This window comes from Oncorhynchus kisutch, linkage group LG14 (genome assembly GCF_002021735.2).
Source record: "Oncorhynchus kisutch isolate 150728-3 linkage group LG14, Okis_V2, whole genome shotgun sequence".
Taxonomy (NCBI): Eukaryota; Metazoa; Chordata; class Actinopteri; order Salmoniformes; family Salmonidae; genus Oncorhynchus; species Oncorhynchus kisutch.
The window spans coordinates 54852789-54870774 of NC_034187.2; the positions used below are offsets into that span (position 1 = coordinate 54852789).

At 40.7% G+C, this 17986-nt stretch overlaps 2 protein-coding genes across 3 annotated transcripts in view; one reads left to right on the plus strand and one right to left on the minus strand.

Annotated features, from left to right (window-relative positions):
* The window catches only part of LOC109903666 (voltage-dependent calcium channel gamma-6 subunit), a 50561-nt gene extending 50282 nt beyond the window's left edge, over positions 1-279 (minus strand). Inside the window, exon 1 of the mRNA XM_031789382.1 lies at positions 209-279. The gene's annotated coding sequence lies outside the window, so the exon portion shown is untranslated. The remainder of the gene's footprint in view (positions 1-208) is intronic.
* Positions 280-14526: 14247 nt separating this feature from the next.
* Positions 14527-17430, plus strand: LOC109903673 (cytochrome c oxidase subunit 6B1). Of its 2 annotated transcripts, none has more exons than XM_020500538.2 (4): positions 14527-14645; positions 15882-16003; positions 16902-17002; positions 17248-17430. In XM_020500538.2, exons 2-4 carry the CDS (start codon positions 15898-15900, stop codon positions 17299-17301), a joined length of 261 nt encoding a protein of 86 aa, XP_020356127.1. In that variant the 5' UTR covers positions 14527-14645; positions 15882-15897; the 3' UTR covers positions 17302-17430. The 2 variants fall into 2 exon arrangements, with proteins under 2 accessions (XP_020356127.1, XP_020356126.1); XM_020500537.2 differs by having other exon boundaries at positions 14534-14617.
* Positions 17431-17986: the final 556 nt, after the last annotated feature.

Consider the following 17986-nt stretch of genomic DNA (forward strand, 5'->3'; position numbering starts at 1 on the left):
ATGCTTATACAAATCTGAAAAATATAGCCTATGTATTGAATATCAACTGTGAAATTGCATAAACAAATACACACCATTACATTTTTGGTAAGTATAACTTATTGTACACAACACATCCTTTCCTTATCTATCATTTCAGTGTATATGTCCATCCCTTATCTGTCTGTACAGCATACAAATGAGGAATTTATTTTATTAGTTCACTTACCCCCATTTCAGTGTATTAAGTTCGGACTGTCTATCGTCTCATTGTTTCACATGAACACTGATCGTAAAAGCACAGAACAATGAGACAGATATTTCACCAGATGGATAAATGTGAAGCATCCGGTTGCTGTTTCCACTCACTACCAGATATGGTGATGAGAGGAAGCCCAGTGGCTGGCATTGGGAGAAGATGGAGCCAGATGGATTTTGGCTGACATTTTGCAAATTCTTTCCTTGATGAAACATTTGAACTCAATACAGTTTTCTGTAATCTGTAACAAACAGAGTGGACATCGTCTTGTAAACTTTACCCTTTGCCAAAGTTTCAAAAAACTGTATTGTTTAGGAGTGTAAGGGCGAATTGGGTTATTGCACACTTCACAAAGTAGACGTTCCCTAATGTGAATATGCAAATAAATACTAGAATTCGCCAATAGGATCTCTCTAGCTAGTGCTTGGTTCTGCCCATATTCTTGCTTGGTTCTGCCCACTATGATTCATTTGCTCCCATTGAAAATAAAAGGCTCTGGTCTATCTTGGGCTAGTTATAAAAATCTTTGGTAAAGGGGTCTGTTGTTGCCATGGTGATAGTACAGCCCCCTGTTGCTAATAATCATTACAACCATTACAGTATGTTTGTAAATATTTGTTAATGCACCTTTGTGAGAGGACATAGTGGTATGGATTGTTTTATAAGAGTTTATAATGCCAAGATGAGCATTAAAAACCCCCATGCTCCAGTTTATTTTCCTGATAGTGGGCTAAATGTATGTAATGTTTCCCAACATTTTGTGTGTATGTTTCTAATTCATTACATTTTAAAAAGATGACTGATTAATGAATGCTAATACAATTGGATAAAATGCAGTTTAAACATAGCATTGAATGCAGTTTCACCATCAGAATCTATGTTGCTTCCATAAAGTTTGTATAATCTCGCCTTTGGTATACATTTTATCTGTATATAAAGAAATTCTCAATAGCTTAGTTTTTCTTGTCTGTAAATATTGAACAACCTTTTATTTATTCAGGTCTGTGTATTTGTTCAAAAAGTCCCTTTCCTGTGTATGTAAGCCAAAACTGTAAGATGAATCGTAAAATGTAAACAAGAAATAAATGGACTAACTCTGGTAAATATTATTGCATGAACGGGTATTTCATGTCTTTTCTTTCATTGGTGGTCAGTCTTACCCCACAAAGGCTGGTGTGGGTCCAAGCTTTTGCGCCAGTCAAGCAGAAACACTCCTAATTAAAGCAGTGAATGAAGACGAATAATGTTTGTTAAAACGGTGATTAGTAGAATCGGATGTGTTACTGCTTGGATAGAGCAAAAGCTTGCACCCACACCAGCCATCACAGGGTAAATAATTCCCAACATGTAGCATACTGTGAAGGGCAGCTACTGCTATATATTGCTTACACTTATCCAGTCCCTTTACAGATCTGTGAACACCAAAGGGGTAATGGGTGGGAGCTACACACAAAGGAAACAGCAGCATGACTCATGATTATAATTCTTCAGTGAGTCCAACTTGTTTGCCACAAGAGGGTGTTAGTTGCCTTTGGAGGGTGTTCTGTAATGTTCAGTAGCCCATATCGTCATGACGGCATAAAGACCCAACACAAGTCAGAGTCAGAATGCTGCGGCTTTGTTTTGTATGTTTTTAAAGCAGCAATCAGCGGTTGAAATCACATATCATCTAACAAAGTATGATACGAAAATAAATGTACTTTTGGCAAAGCTTGGGCATGATATCGGCTAGGTTTGGAATATGCAACAGCAATAGCAATGCTACAGGGCCTAATCTACAGCTGTAGCCTGTATTGAGTCACAATAGTAACTTAGTGCACAGATCCAAGGCTATGTTTTTGTTGAATAGCACTTTCAAACCCCCCCAGGAATTGTGTATGCCTTGATTTTTGCCTGTGTTGAGAACAGAGCTTATAAGAGTGCAGGGGGTGCGTGCAGTTGGAAGAATTCAAATCCTGTTGCTGCCGGTCTTAAATGACTGGGGATTCTCATTTGCCAAAACAAGACTCTCACACAGCCTAGAAATGGGTCCGCTCCAGAGCAAAACATAGCACAAAAAATCGCATCGGTTGAAGCAGATATTACTATGGATTATTGAGGAGAAGGGGAATGTCTGGCAACACTGTAGGTGTCAAAGTATAGATAAGCAATGCATTTTAAAACAATAGTAGTTGTTATCTAAGCACGGAGGGCATTTGAATAGAAGTCTTGGGGCTGTAAATTGCGTTCCGTTATGACCTAGATACTGTTTGCTGACATCTTTATTCTGGGTGCCATATTGAATTGGTCTGACCAAGACAACACTTACAGACTAGGGCCAGGTTTCCTAAAAAACATCTTAAGGCTACGCTCATCTTTAGAACCATAGGATCCTGAGATGCTTTTGGGTAACCGGGCCCTGGGCAACCACACATATTCTAAACAGAAATGTCACCACAAGCTACATAAAGTTGTCCACAAACAACACAATTGAATAAGGGTATTTGGTCATAATCAAAACTTCTCCAGCCTGACAGGTTTTGCTATCAAATGTACTTTGCATGAAGCTAATGGTGACATACTGTCTCAAAGCTCATTTGTGAATTGGAACTCATGAGAGCTGGATCTATTTTCAGCCTCCAGCAGTCTCCCACTGCTCTGGGGGAATGGGAGTCATAAGACCAGGAGAGAATGGGGGCGTCTGAACCGGGCCAGCTACATCCTAAAAAGATGGAGGGGTCAACAGTGAGAGGTGATCCCATTATCATAAAATAATATACTATACTTTTTTAGTATGCATCATGTTTATACTGTATGTGGCTGAAATATTTCCCCCTCTCAGATTGGTGGCATACACAGTACAGACAGTTATCACATTACCTTGCCCTGCTGTTTTCTGCTGACTGTGGCCACACTCCTACAGACCTTCTACTGTGAGTTTCATTAGCTCATATTTTTTTATTAAAAAGATTCAGGGGTCAGAAATAGGAGTCCACTGATTTACATTGTTATGGACGGTCAAGACTTGAGGTTTTAACCCTAACTTGACCTTTTAATTGGCTCTCTCTGCTACCTCATCCTCACTTTTTTTGTATCCATGGCAAAGGGGTCGCGTGGGTCAGACTCAAAGACCTGACTCAGAAGCTGAACACCCTGAACAACTCCTACGTCCTCCTCTTCCACAAGTACCCAGCACTCAACCTGTACAGTCCTGTCACCACCCCCCAGTGGTGAGCACAGGCATTTAGGTTGTTTTTTTATCTGGGGGAAAAAATACTCTAATCCAATAAACTGTTAAATATATGGACAGACAGAGAAAAGATGATGAAGGATAACCAGGATCAACTTAAAATTCCAAAATGGCTGACAATGACAAGAGTCGTGAAAATTGGGTAGCATCACACTAGGCCTATGCGCTAGGCCTGGCATCCTAATAACAGCATCACTTTAGCTAGTATCAGATTAGTCGATGTAGACATGTACCACCATAAACAATCCCCGCTTGATGGTTTTAAGAGTATTTTTTATTGATATATTTAGGAAATATTGTATTTATACAGGTGAGATGATACAGAGATTGAAAAACCTATTTTATTTTACACCTGTTTCACCCCTGTTCACCATTACCCCTGAGTAACCTCTGGCGTAATCTTGTTTCACAGAGCGTGAGTGCAGGCCGTGCCCAGAGGGATGGGAGTCTTTTGGGGAGAGATGCTGCCTCTACACCCAGGAGAGACAGAACTGGATCTCCAGCCAGTACCACTGATTGTCTGTAGGGGGCAACCTTGCCATGGTGAAGAGTAAGGAGGAGCAAGTATGAGAGAGCCATGAACCCCATCACCCAATGATACCTGCATACGTTAAGGTTTCTTTGGAGGACTGCATTGTAGCCTATTTCTCAATTCAGTATTCATTTGCATCTCAAATGTGGATCCCTTTTGAATCAAGAGATGATTTAGAACCTATATCATGACAAATCGAAATCCTCAAAAGGTCCGGAGCTTTGGAGGTAAATAGAGAACTGAGATTTACTGAGAATTACTTGGAAATATTAGAAATATATAGACTGCCCTATCACTCAAAGCTGTGATATTCCTTTATACAGTATACAGTGGACCTAACAGAGACACGAACATAATCTATAAGGTCAGATCATGAATGTTTAGACTCATTGCATTCACTGTGTAATACATCACATTTGACACCCTCAGTTAAAGTTAATAATAGATTTAGGAGTTCTACGAAATTGTGGGGCCGTGTCTATTTGAGGCCTCCATCTGAGTGTTGCATTTTTCTCAGATCTTCCCGTGGAAGAGAGCCAAGGAGCTGAGCCAGGGAGACTCCTACTGGATTGGCCTGAAGAACGGTAACCCAGGCGGGGCTGGCACTGGGTGGACAACTCCCCGGTGGAAAAAGGGTAACTTATAGTTACAGAAGATTTGCCTCTGAAGGTAGTCTTGAGCAAAAAAAAATAAAGGTCCCGTAAATGGATAGAAATATCGTCCAGAAAATTGAGTTTGGATCTCAAGTCTATCGTTTGGCGTGGTGTCCTGTATCGAGACTCGAGACTGCATTACTGTGATTACATTACCTCAAATGTCAGTATCAGATGAGGATACTTACTGTATGAGGTCCCTAGTTAAGGTCATGAAGAGAGCATATTTATTGCCATACGTTCATTTCCTATAAGTACCTGATGCATTATTCTGCATTGATGGTTATTTGACAGAGTAACCAAATGTACATGGTCATTTTGTTTAAAGAAAAAAAGTCAAACTGATGGAGACTCCTACCTCTACAGGTTTTGGGATATTTATTGGTATCACGAGCCAGAGAAGGGGGACACCAGAGAGCTGTGTGCCCGGCTGTCGCAAGGAGACAGCCACATGGCCGGTTGGTACGCCACAATGTGTAAGAACAGCCTGAAGACCATCTGTGAGAAGACCCAGGGCACCCTGCAGTGACATTCCCCTCCTCTCCTCTTCTGAGATAGTGTGAGGTTAGGGTAGCCACAGTCAGTGCAGTATGATTGCATGAAAAATCCAATGTGTCTTTTGTAGGCCTAATTGGTAATTATGCAATGTATCTACAACTGAATATAAAGTTGCCGTAAAATTGCTAGCCTACATCCATTTTGGGACTTTTAAATTAATCATATAAACCCATTGATTCTTGGGACCCAGATTTTTTCATTTTGTTGTTGTGTTACAATCTAAATTTAAAATGGATTAAACTGAGATTCTTTGGTCACTGAAATGTCTTCAGTCATTTCTTATAGTTCTTATAGCAAACCTAAATAAGTTCAGGAGTAAAAATGTGCTGAACAAGTCACATAATAAGTTGCATGGACTCACTGTGTGTGCAATAATAGTGTTTAACATGATTTTTGAATGACTACCTCATCTGTGTACCCCACACACACACAATTATCTGTAAGGTCCTTCAGACGAGCAGAGAATTTCAAACACAGTGTCAACCACAAAGACCAGGGGTGTTTTCCAATGCCTCGCAAAGAAGGGCACCTTTTGGAAGTAGCAGTGTGTGGGTAAAATCACCGGAGGAAGAAAGACAAATAGAAATAAATGCCATATTACAACCTGTGTGTTTTGATAATTGCGTTGTTTGCTCTATAACCTGTTAGTTCATATGCCTTGACACCATGATTTATAGGCCTAAGGAGACAATAAGAAGACACAGTGGCAGAATAAATTCCACCATACATTTGTTTCATTACAAAATCGGAGAGCAAAATCTGTCTGGAGAAGTCAACAAAACATTTAGCATATAACAAACAATTACTCACAGCATTTATTTTTATTTTATTTAACTAGGCAAGTCAGTAAAGAACAAATTCTTATTTTCAATGACAGCCTAGGAACAGTGGGTTAACTGCCTGTTCAGGGGTAGAATGACAGATTTGTACCTTGTCAGCTCAGGGGTTCGAACTTGCAACCTTCCGGTTACTAGTCCAACGCTCTAACCACTAGGCTACCCTGCCGCCCCATGGTCAAGCAAGGTAATGGTTCTGAAAATTTCAGACTACTAAACTACGATTAATTTAGAACCACGGAGAGTTACCAGAAGTCGCAAAAAAACACAGAGATACCTCCACTATTCCAGCACCATTTCAACATAATCTAATCACCTATGCTTAGTCTAATACAGTGACAACTAAAAGATACCAAAAACTATTTAATCCAATCAATGTAAACTAAATACAATGTGGATGTCCATGGAAATGATGTGTGTGTGTGTGCGTGCCCGTGCAAGTAGAGAAAACATTTGACTCACCCTACTTGTAGAGAAATGCAACTGCCATCCTCCTCTTTCATGTTGCCTACATGGTCTATGACTCTGTCATACAGTTGTCCTACGCTACCTGGCTAAAATACTTGCTCGCTAGCCTATGGACAACGAAACGTCAGGCCAGCTAGTTAACATTAGCATACTACATCTAGCTACAGTTGAAGTCGGGAGTTTACATACACTTAGGTTGGAGTCATTAAAACTCGTTTTTTCAACCACTCCACACATTTCTTGTTAACAAACTATAGTTTTGGCAAGTCGGTTAGGACATTTACTTTGTGCATGACACAAGTCATTTTTCCAGCAATTGTGTCCAACAATTGTTTACAGCCAGGTTATTTCACTTATAATTCACTGTAACTGTACGTGTACATACACGAAGTTGACTGTGCCTTTAAACAGCTTGGAAAATTCCAGAAAATGATGTCATGGCTTTAGAAGCTTCTGATAGGCTAATTGACAACATTTGAGTCAATTTTAGGTATACATGTGGATGTATTTCAAGGCCTACCTAACTCAGTGCCTCTTTGCATGACATCATGGGAAAATCAAAAGAAATCAGCCAAGACCTCCACAAGACTGGTTCCCCCTTGGGAGCAATTTCCAAACGCCTGAAGGTACCACGTTCATTTGTACAAACAATAGTACGCGAGTATAAACACCATGGGACCACGCAGTCATCATACCGCTCAGGAAGGAGATGCGTTCTGTCTCCTAGAGATGAACATACTTTGGTGCAAAAAGTGCAAATCAATTCCAGAACAACAACAAAGGACCTTGTGAAGATGCTGGAGGAAACAGGTACAAAAGTATCTATATCCACAGTAAAACGAGTCCTATATCGACATAACCTGAAAGGCTCCTCAGCAAGGAAGAAGCCACTGCTCCAAAACAGCCATGAAAAAGCCAGACTACGGGTTGCAACTGCACATGGGGACAAAGATTGTACTTTTTGGAGAAATGTCCTCTGATCGGATGAAACAAAAATAGAACTGTTTGGCCATAATGACCATCATTATGTTTGGAGGAAAAAGGAGGAGGCTTGCAAGCCGAAGATAACCATCCCAACCGTGAAGCATGGGAGTGGCAGCATCATGTTGTGGGGGTTTGCTGCAGGAGGGACTGGTGCACTTCACAAAATAGATGGCTCATGAGGAAAGAAAATTATGTGGATATATTGAAGCAATATCTCAAGACATCAGTCATGGACTTAAAGCTTGGTTGCAAATGGGTCTTTCAAATGGACAATGACCCCAAGCATACTTCCAAAGTTATGGCAAAATGGCTTAAGGACAACTAAGTCAAGGTATTGGAGTGGCCATCACAAAGCCCTGACCTCAATCCTATAGAAAATGTGTGGGTAGAACTGAAAAAGTGTGTGCGAGCGAGCATGCCTACAGACCTGACTCAGTTACACCAGCTCTGTCAGGAGGAGTGGGTCACAATTTACCCAACTTATTGTGGGAAGCTTGTGGAAGGCTACCCTCTTCATTTTACCATGTATTGAGGAAGTTCCTGTATAGATTTGAAATCCAATTTATTTGACCAACATTTTGGGGATTCTGAAAGATAATTTTTTGGTTCTAATTGATTCTGTTTCTCACCCATTTTCTTAAAGTGATTCTAGCACTCTATAATGAATTGTTAGACTTGCTATGAGACATGCTATAGGCGTATATCCTATACAAGTACTACTAACACTTAATAACACTGGTGGTTCATAGAAAGTAGAGCCCAACCTATCTGTTTTCTTTGGGGTCCGACAACGATTCATATTTTTTGTGGGACAAAACTTACCAATACCGATATATTTGCCGATTTAGTTTTTACAGCAGGGAAATTTAAGTGACATTTTTCCACACCAAGTTCTCCTAAATTGCCACAAATGTTGATTTCTTACATTGTGGCAATGATGAAAATGAGAATGGGCCCTTGTGTTCAGATAAGCATGAGATTCAATTTTTTCCATCCCATTTATTGAATATTGGTTATCGGTGGAATCATCATCCAATATCAATATGTCGGTAAAAGGCTAATATCGTCCGATAATATAGATTCAACTATGTACATCGGTTAGGCTCTCAAATGATTATTTATCTGCCCACTTGGAGAGATTAGAGGTAGCACAATATGACCGAAGTAAGCAACCCAGAATGGGCTTAAGTAGAAGAGATGTCTTTAAAACAAAACAAAATATGAATGTATTTGAGCATCCTTGAAAAAGATATGGAAATAAATTCCAACTGATATTCTAGTTTGCTCCACAAAGTTTGAATAACCAAGCACATGAACTAATAGTAAGGCATGCAAACATTTCCAATTGTAACTATTCATAATTTTCTCTCTTTCTCCAGGTCAGGAATTCCTACAGCTTCTATCCAACCTCACTGAGAGCCCCAGACCATTATTCCTCCTCCACCAAACTTTAAAGTTGGCTCTATGCATTGGGGCAAGTAGAGTTCTCCTGGCATCCAACAAACCCAGATTTGTCCGTTGGACTGCCAGATGGTGAAGCGTGATTCATCACTCCAGAGAACGTTGGTTCCAGAAGCAGTTTGGAACTCGGTAGTGGGTGTTGCAACCGAGGACAGACGATTTTTACGTGCTACGCAGTTCAGCACTCGTCGGTCCCTTTCTGTGAGCATGTGCGGCCAACCACTTTGTGGCTGAGCCGTTGTTGCTCCTAGACGTTTCTACTTCACAATAACAGCACTTATAGTTGACCGGGGCAGCTCTAGTAGGGCAGAAATTAGACAAACTGACTTGTTGGAAAGGTGGCATCCTATGACGGTGCCACGTTTAAAGTCACTGAGCTCTTGAGCAAGGCCATTCTACAGCCAGTGTTTGTCTATGGAGATTGCATGGCAGTGTACTCAAATGTTATATACCTATCAGCAACGGTGTGGCTGAAACAGCCAAATCCACTAATTTGAAGGGGTATCCACATACTTTTGCTTACACAGAGCATTCGGAAAGTATTCAGACCCCTTCACTTTTTCCACATTGTTACGTTACAGCCTTATTCTAAAATGTATTAAATCGTTTTTTTCCCTCATCAATCTACACACAATACCCAATAATGACAAAGAAAAAACAGGTGTGTTGTAAAAATTGATTCAAAATTGATTTAAAAAATATAACATTTACATCAGTATTCAGACACTTTACTTAGTACTTTGTTGAAGCACATTTATTTTCAGGTCTCTCCAGAGATGTTCCATTGGGTTCAAGAACCTGCTCTGGCTGGGCCACTCAAGGACATTCAGAGACTTATCCCGAAGCCACTCCTGTGTTGTCTTGGCGGTGTGCTTAGGGTCATTGTCCTTTTGGAAGGTATAACCTTCACCCCAGTCTGAGGTCCTGAGCAAGCAGGTTTTCATCAAGGATCTCTCTGTACTTTGCTCCGCTCATATTTCCCTCAATCCTGACCAGAGTTCAGTCTTGACTTCATCAGACCAGAGGATCTTGTTTCTCATGTTCTGAGAATCATTCAGGTAACTTTGGGGAAACTCCAAGCGGGCTGTCATGTGCATTTTACTGAGGAGTGGCTTCCATCAGGCCACTCTACCATAGAGGCCTGATTGGAACTCTGGAGCTCTGTCAGAGTGACCATCGGGTTCTTGTTCACCTCCCTCGCCAAGGCCCAAATTGCTCAGTTTGGTCAGGCAGCCACCTCTAGGAAGAGTCCTGGTGTTTCCAAACGTCTTCCATTTAAGAATGATGGACACCACTGTGTTCTTGGGGGTCCTTCAATTCTGTAGAAATGTTTGGTACCCTTCCCCAGATCTGTGCCTCAACACAATCCAGTCCAGGAGCTCTACAGACAATTCCATCAAAATCATGGCTTGGTCAAGGCCAAATCTACACTGGAGTTGCTTACCAAGAGGACAGTGAATGTTCCCGAGTGGCCGAGTTACAGTTTTGAATTAAATCTGCTTGAATATCTATGGCAAGACTTGAAAATGGTTGTCTAGCAATGATCAACAACCAATTTGACAGAGCTTGAAGAATTTTGAAAAGAACAATGGGCAAATATTGCACAATCCAGGTTTGCATAGCTCTTATCAACTCACAGCTGTAATCGCTGCCAAAGGTGATTCTAACATGTATTGACTCAGTGGTGTGAATAAATAAATGAGATATTTCTGTATTTCATTTTCAATAAATGTGCACCAAAAAAAATGATGTTTTCACTTTGTCATTATGGGATATTGTGTGTAGATAGGTGAGAGAAAAATGTATTTAATCCATTTGGAATTCAGACTGTAACAGAACAAAATGTGGAATAAGTCAAGGGGTATGAATACTTTGTGAAGCCATTGTAACTTATGAATGCCTCATGAGCTCAACTGTCATACCCTATCAGAACCCAAAATATAAGCTTGTTTTACTCCATTGTTTGTAAACAATGTAATTGTGAACAAACACTGAAGGCCTCAAAACATAGTTAAAAGTTGAAAAATATAATTTTGATGTCATTGTATTTGACCTTCATTTCAACAGGGAGTCCCATTGAGACCAAGGTCTCTTTCAATATGGAGCCCTGCATTTTGCAATTTCACACATTTTACAAACTATAAAATACAAGGGAATACAAAAATACAAAATGACATACACATTCAAGAAAAACAATCACATTCCTCAACAAATAAGTCCTCGATAAATATTTTGAATTGCATGAGAGGCATCTAGTCTAAAAAGCATCCAGTCTAAAAAGCATCCAGTCTAAAAAGCATCCAGTCTAAAAAGCATCCAGTCTAAAAAGCATCCAGTCTAAAAAGCATCCAGTCTAAAAAGCATCCAGTCTAAAAAGCATCTAGTCTAAAAAGCATCCAGTCTAAAAAGCAGCTTTTCTGTGTTGGAATGGTGTACCCCAACAACAGAATGGTGTGGGCATATATACCGGTCATTAAAAATATTCATGCAAGTAGACCGCTGATTTGAGATACAAGTTTGATGTGGGTTCAACCACATTATTTGGGTACGAGTTAACAGAATAGGAACTTTTAAAAGTGAGATTTTCACTGGACAGTTACTTTAACTTACTCATCAACATGCTTTTTAAAAGACAGCTTATGGTCTATCCAATTAGGTTATGGTTAAGAAAAGGGTCAGGGTCAGAGAAAATGCTCTCTTAACCTGCTAAGAAAAGTAACTTCCAGTCGTAGCTGTATCGAAGGGAGATTCCTTAAAAACACGCCACTTCGATTCTGATATGACCAGAAGTGACTTTTTAGTCGCAGGTTAGGACAACTAATGCAGCAGGTCAGGAGATGTACGTTTCAAGTTTTATTAGCATGGTTAGGAGAATTAGGTTAAGGTTAGCGAAAATGCTCTCTAACCTGCTACGAAAAGTCACTTCCGGTCATAGCTTTAGGTAGTCCCGTATCGAAGTGGCATGTTTTTAGGCATCATCACTAGCTACCACAGCCACAGTCATAAACCCCGCCCATTTCTACAATTCATCTTCTTGAGAAAAAAAGATGAAACCCGCACACTGTTCTTGCTAGTATCACTACTTTTTATTAAGCTCTGACGAAGGCCATGAGGCCGATACGTAAAGTGTATTAAAGAGCAGTGTAGGGGTTTCTTATTTTTCTCATCTTATTCAACTGTTACCATGCACCTGCAACAAAGATAGCTCAGATGTGCGAGTGCCTTTTGAATGACAATTTTCTCTTCTTAAAATCTCATTTTAAACCTAACCCTAACCCAAAGGACGTCCACCCAATTTGACAACCGTGGGTAGCATTGGAGCAAACATGGGCCATCATCCCTGTGGAACGCTTTTGACACCTTGATGAATTGAGGCTGTTCTGAGGGCAAAAAAAAGAGGGGGTGGGGTGAAACTGAATATTGGGAAGTAATTCCTAACTTTTGATATAGTCAGTGTATATTTCGTCTCCAATGTTAATTGAAAACATAAATACATTTGCACATTGAGCACTTGTTGTCTCTCAAATACACTGCTCAAAAAAATAAAGGGAACACTTAAACAACACAATGTAACTCCAAGTCAATCACACTTCTGTGAAATCAAACTGTCCACTTAGGAAGCAACACTGATTGACAATATATTACACATGTTGTTGTGCAAATGGCATAGACAACAGGTGGAAATGATAGGCAATTAGCAAGACACCCCCAATAAAGGAGTGGTTCTGCAGGTGGGCACCACAGACCACTTCTCAGTTCCTATGCTTCCTGGCTGATGTTTTGGTCACTTTTGAATGCTGGTGGTGCTTTCACTCTAGTGGTAGCATGAGAAGGAGTCTACAACCCACACAAGTGGCTCAGGTAGTGCACCTCATCCAGGATGGCACATCAATGCGAGCTGTGGCAAGAAGGTTTGCTGTGTCTGTCAGCGTAGTGTCCAGAGCATGGAGGCGCTACCAGGAGACAGGCCAGTACATCAGGAGACGTGGAGGAGGCCGTAGGAGGGCAACAACCCAGCAGCAGGACCGCTATGTGCAAGGAGGAGCAGGAGGAGCACTGCCAGAGCCCTGCAAAATGACCTCCAGCAGGCCACAAATGTGCATGTGTCTGCTCAAATGGTCAGAAACAGACTCCATGAGGGTGGTATGAGGGCCCGACGTCCACAGGTGGGGGTTGCGCTTACAGCTCAACACCGTGCAGGACGTTTTTCATTTGCTAGAGAACACCAAGATTGGCAAATTCGCCACTGGCGCCCTGTGCTCTTCACAGATGAAAGCAGGTTCACACTGAGCACATGTGACAGACGTGACAGTCTGGAGACGCCGTGGAGAACGTTCTGCTGCCTGCAACATCCTCCAGCTTGACCGGTTTGGCGGTGGGTCAGTCATGGTGTGGGGTGGCATTTTTGGGGGGGCCGCACAGCCCTCCATGTGCTCGCCAGAGGTAGCCTGACTGCCATTAGGTACCGAGATGAGATCCTCAGACCCCTTGTGAGACCATATGCTGGTGCGGTTGGCCCTGGGTTCCTCCTAATGCAAGACAATGCTAGACCTCATGTGGCTGGAGTGTGTCAGCAGTTCCTGCAAGAGGAAGGCATTGATGCTATGGACTGGCCCGCCCGTTCCCCAGACCTGAATCCAATTGAGCACATCTGGGACATCATGTCTCGCTCCATCCACTCCTGGACAGTCTGTTGCACCACAGACTGTCCAGGAGTTGGCGGATGCTTTAGTCCAGGTCTGGGAGGAGATCCATCAGGAGACCATCCGCCACCTCACCAGGAGCATGCCCAGGCGTTGTAGGGAGGTCATACAGGCACGTGGAGGCCACACACACTACTGAGCCTCATTTTGACTTGTTTTAAGGACATTACATCAAAGTTGGATCAGCCTGTAGTGTGGTTTTCCACTTTAAATTTGAGTGTGACTCCAAATCCAGACCTCCATGGGTTGATAAATTTGATTTCCATTGATCATTTTTGTGTGGTTTTGTTGTCAGCACATTCAACTATGTAAAGAAAAAAGTATTTAATAAGAATATTTCATTCATTCAGATCTAGGATGTGTTATTTTAGTGTTCCCTTTATTTATTTTTGCCGTGTACATCGTTACAGTTCAGTGGAGGCTGTTGGGAGGAACTATAAGAAGACAGGCTCGTTGTAATGGCTGGAACGGATTAAATTGAATGGTATCATCAGACACATCAAACAAACTCGCGATTTTTTTGTGCCATATTAGCATTGACATGAAACCAGTCAAAACACCTCAAAACAAGGCATAGTATTAAGAACAATATGAAAAATAGCTACTTACGATTTCCAACATTGCAGTTTCTTGTCGTTCGCTATCTGATCATCCAGACCACGACAACACACTGGCTTCTGCCCCATTGAAGCGTCCCATCGTTTTCGTGACTTTCTCCATATTTTCCCAATGGTAAACGGCCTATCTTCATTTATTCACCATCTTTGATATCGTTTAGGTCTTGTTTAATTTTGTATATCATTATTTTATTTATTTATTTTTTACAGCAGGTGGCAGTAGTGGGCTGTCTTTGAATACTTAGAGAAGCCGCTTGTCTTGCAGGTGCACCACACCATGTTCCTTCTCCCATCATGCTTTGCGTTTTGACGCTCTTCTTCAGAGGACACCGCAAGAGGTCAGTTTATCAGACTTTTAGCGCAGAGGTAGGCCTTCTTTCTTAACTAATACAATATTGTTGTTCCATTAACTAAGATACACGATATTTTGAACAATCGATGTTGTGTCGTCATTAACAGTCATACAGAAGTGAATAATAGGTGTATGTGGCCGTTTGGCTTTGAGACAGCTAACTACTAACGTTAGCTAGCTACAGATTGCTGTAAGCACACCTGTGCTAGTCCAACTATATATATAAGCTAGCGAACTAGTTTATTAAGTGTGAGACGGGTAACAATCTCGTTTTGCATGTTAAACTAATTTAGTCAAATTACTTGACTTTCCATTTACCTCTAGTTGGATAGGGATGTCTAGTTAGCATAGCTAGTTTAGCTAGCTATACACATTATCTGCCAAGTAGCTTGCTAGTACTTTGACATTCACATTGCCAATGCACTTAGTACCCAGCGCCAGCTAGCTACGTCGGACGTAGAAAAGCTGTAACGTTAGGTGGTTAGTTGTAACCTTACTCAGTGAATAGTTTGACGAGGGAGGAATTCACTGAGGTTTGCAAGTGTTTTGGTTGATTGTCGTGGTTTGTTTGTATTGTTGAGATGTGGTGTGTCTATCCGCTGTGTCCTGAAGTACAATTTTGCCGTTTTATTGATTAATTTAATTATCATGTTTGTTCTGAGCACCATTGTAAATGAGACCCTGGTCTAAATTGGGCTACCCTGAATAAATACAATTGGGAAAAAATAAAATTGTCTTGTGTGAACTGGCATTAGCGCAGTTATTGCAGGCCAAGGGTTGGAGCTAGGTTATGTCTTGACTGATTAATCAGGCTGTGGTACACAATTAATTGGTGTATATACAGACTGAGACATTTGTGGACAAAATCGTATAAATGTAATTTACAAGCCAGAATGTTGAATAAAATTACATTTTGAACCTTACTGGTTGTCTGCGGTTTGTCCTGAAGATTCTCAAATTTGAACATGTTCAAATGTAATTTAATTCTAGCTTGTAAGGAACATTTTACATGATTTTGTGCACATTTCTCAGGCTGTATATACATATTAATTGTATATTACAGCCTGATTAATCACACTAGGACATGTCAATTGGGTCCATGTTTAAGGAAGTAGAATTGGACTATAAGCTGCTAGCCTGATTCTAATTGCAAGCATTCCAATGTCATTTTAGGCAAGGTTGATAGAGTGATTATGGAAATTGGTTGATTTGTGTTATTCAATATTTTGATTAGTATGAATGTTTTGCAGATTGAAATCAGTCAAAATGTCTGACGTAATTGAAGAGAAGATCAAGAACTACAGAACAGCTCCTTTTGATGCCCGGTTCCCCAACACCAACCAGACCCGAAACTGCTTCCAGAATTATCTGGGTAATAACCACCACACTCTACCTTTTTGTTTGCCATTCAGAGCTGTACATAGATGTTTAGGCCAGGCCTATATGGCTCTGGTGCTGTTGTCCTTTCAAACAATAGACCTTATTCACACTGGATATTCAAATACTTTTATACATCTCTCAGGCATCTCATACATTCACCGGCAAAGTTATTTTCTATGCTAAACCAATGTATGCTTAAATAAGGGTTTTTGAAGAATTAATCCACTTCGTCTAGGAGTAGTTGGTCGGTTTTGGACACGCTGTGAATAAGATCCGCAGCATCGATTATCATCCAAAACACCATGACATGGCTATCATTACATTCACTCAATATGTCTTGTAGTTACAATGATAATAGTCCCCATGTTCTTTTGAGTCAGACTCACTGTGGGTGGTTGCCATGGCACTTGCTGAATTCAACTTGAGCTTTAACCAAAGCAGGTAATGCTAAAGCCAGGTTCATGTCCATCGCTGACAGTTCACTTGTTTAAATTGCTTCACTTCCTCGAATGGCTATTTTGCTGCGTTAATTCTGGTACCTGCGTAAATGCTTAGTTCACTTACCCAAATGATGAACAGGTACTGTTTAGTTTTTTTCCCTATTTGTGTTTTATTTTTATTTACGCAATTTTATTAATTTACAGTTATGTAGCCTAGTACAATGTGAACACCTTAATTGTCAACTGACATTTACAACTGCCACTCACCATAATGAGAACTCACATAGTCAGATTGCTATTGACTACTATTGTTATTTGAATACTTGAACGATCCTTGTGTATTAAGTGTAGAATACTGGCACTTAATGGGCTAAATTTAATGAAAATATTCCCTTGGTCAGTTCATATGCGTTTACGTTGTATTGCACATATTTCCCTTCTTTTGTCCAGACTTCCACAGATGTAACAAGGCTCTGTCAGACAAAGGCCAGGACGTGGCACCCTGTGACTGGTACCAGAGAGTCTACAAAAGCCTGTGTCCCTTGAGCTGGGTATGTGTCACTAGTTCAATGGTTCTCTCTGGACCATACTGCCCTACAGTAAGTGTTGAACACCCTTGAAGAGACTTATATTTAAATCAGTGGTGCCAGTCATCAAGTAATGCAAGGTTAAAGGTGATGTGGCTGGTTAGTAGTTTCAAGACAAACTCCCCCTCTTCCTTTCTCAATTGTCATCTTTTATGTCATTTTGTTTTCTGCCATGGGACATTTACTGAGTTTCTCTCTCTCGCTCCAAGGTGGCAAAATGGGACGATCAGATTGAAGCTGGAAGTTTCCCTGGGAAAATCTAAATGGACACATGACTTCTTCCACTGATCTCACGTCCTTTCCCCCGACTTCCCTTGCGCACCTCTTAATGTCTCTGTCAACATTTTGATGTTTCTGTAAAAATGACTAATAAATATTTTAATGTGGTGATATTTGGTCATGCTGACTTTGGTTTGGTGTTGGACAGTCCCATAAATTAATCCACAAGACAGGATAGGTCGCTATATTGAAAAGGTACAATAGAATTTAGTAAAATAATTGCTGACATTCGGTAGGACGACCTGCCATATTCTCTAAAACAACAGAGGTAGCTTATGGTATAGAAATGAACATTCAATTCTCGGCAACAGCTCTGGTGGACATTCCTGCAGTCTGCATGCCAATTGCACGCTCCCTCAGAACTTGAGACATCTGTGGCATTGTGTTGTGACAAAACAGCACATTTTAAAGTGGCCTTTTATTGTCCACAGCACAAGGTGCACCTGTAAGGATCATGCTGTTTAATCAGCTTCTTGATATGCCACACCTCTCAGGTGGATGGATTATCTTGGCAAAGGATAAATGCTCAAACATTTGTACACATTTTAGAGAAGTTGTGTATGAAACATTTGTTTTTATTTCAGCTCTAGACACATGGGACCAATGCTACATGTGTTTATATTTTAGAAATGGTTGCATGTTTATATTTTTGTTCAGTATACATACAGA

Coding starts and splice junctions, on each gene's coding strand:
- LOC109903673 (XM_020500537.2), top strand. CDS start 14,574: ATGCTTTGCGTTTTGACGCTCTTCTTCAGAGGACACCGCAAGAG. Junction 16,004..16,901: donor CTGCTTCCAGAATTATCTGG/GTAATAACCACC, acceptor TCTTTTGTCCAG/ACTTCCACAGATGTAACAAG. Junction 17,003..17,247: donor GCCTGTGTCCCTTGAGCTGG/GTATGTGTCACT, acceptor TCTCGCTCCAAG/GTGGCAAAATGGGACGATCA.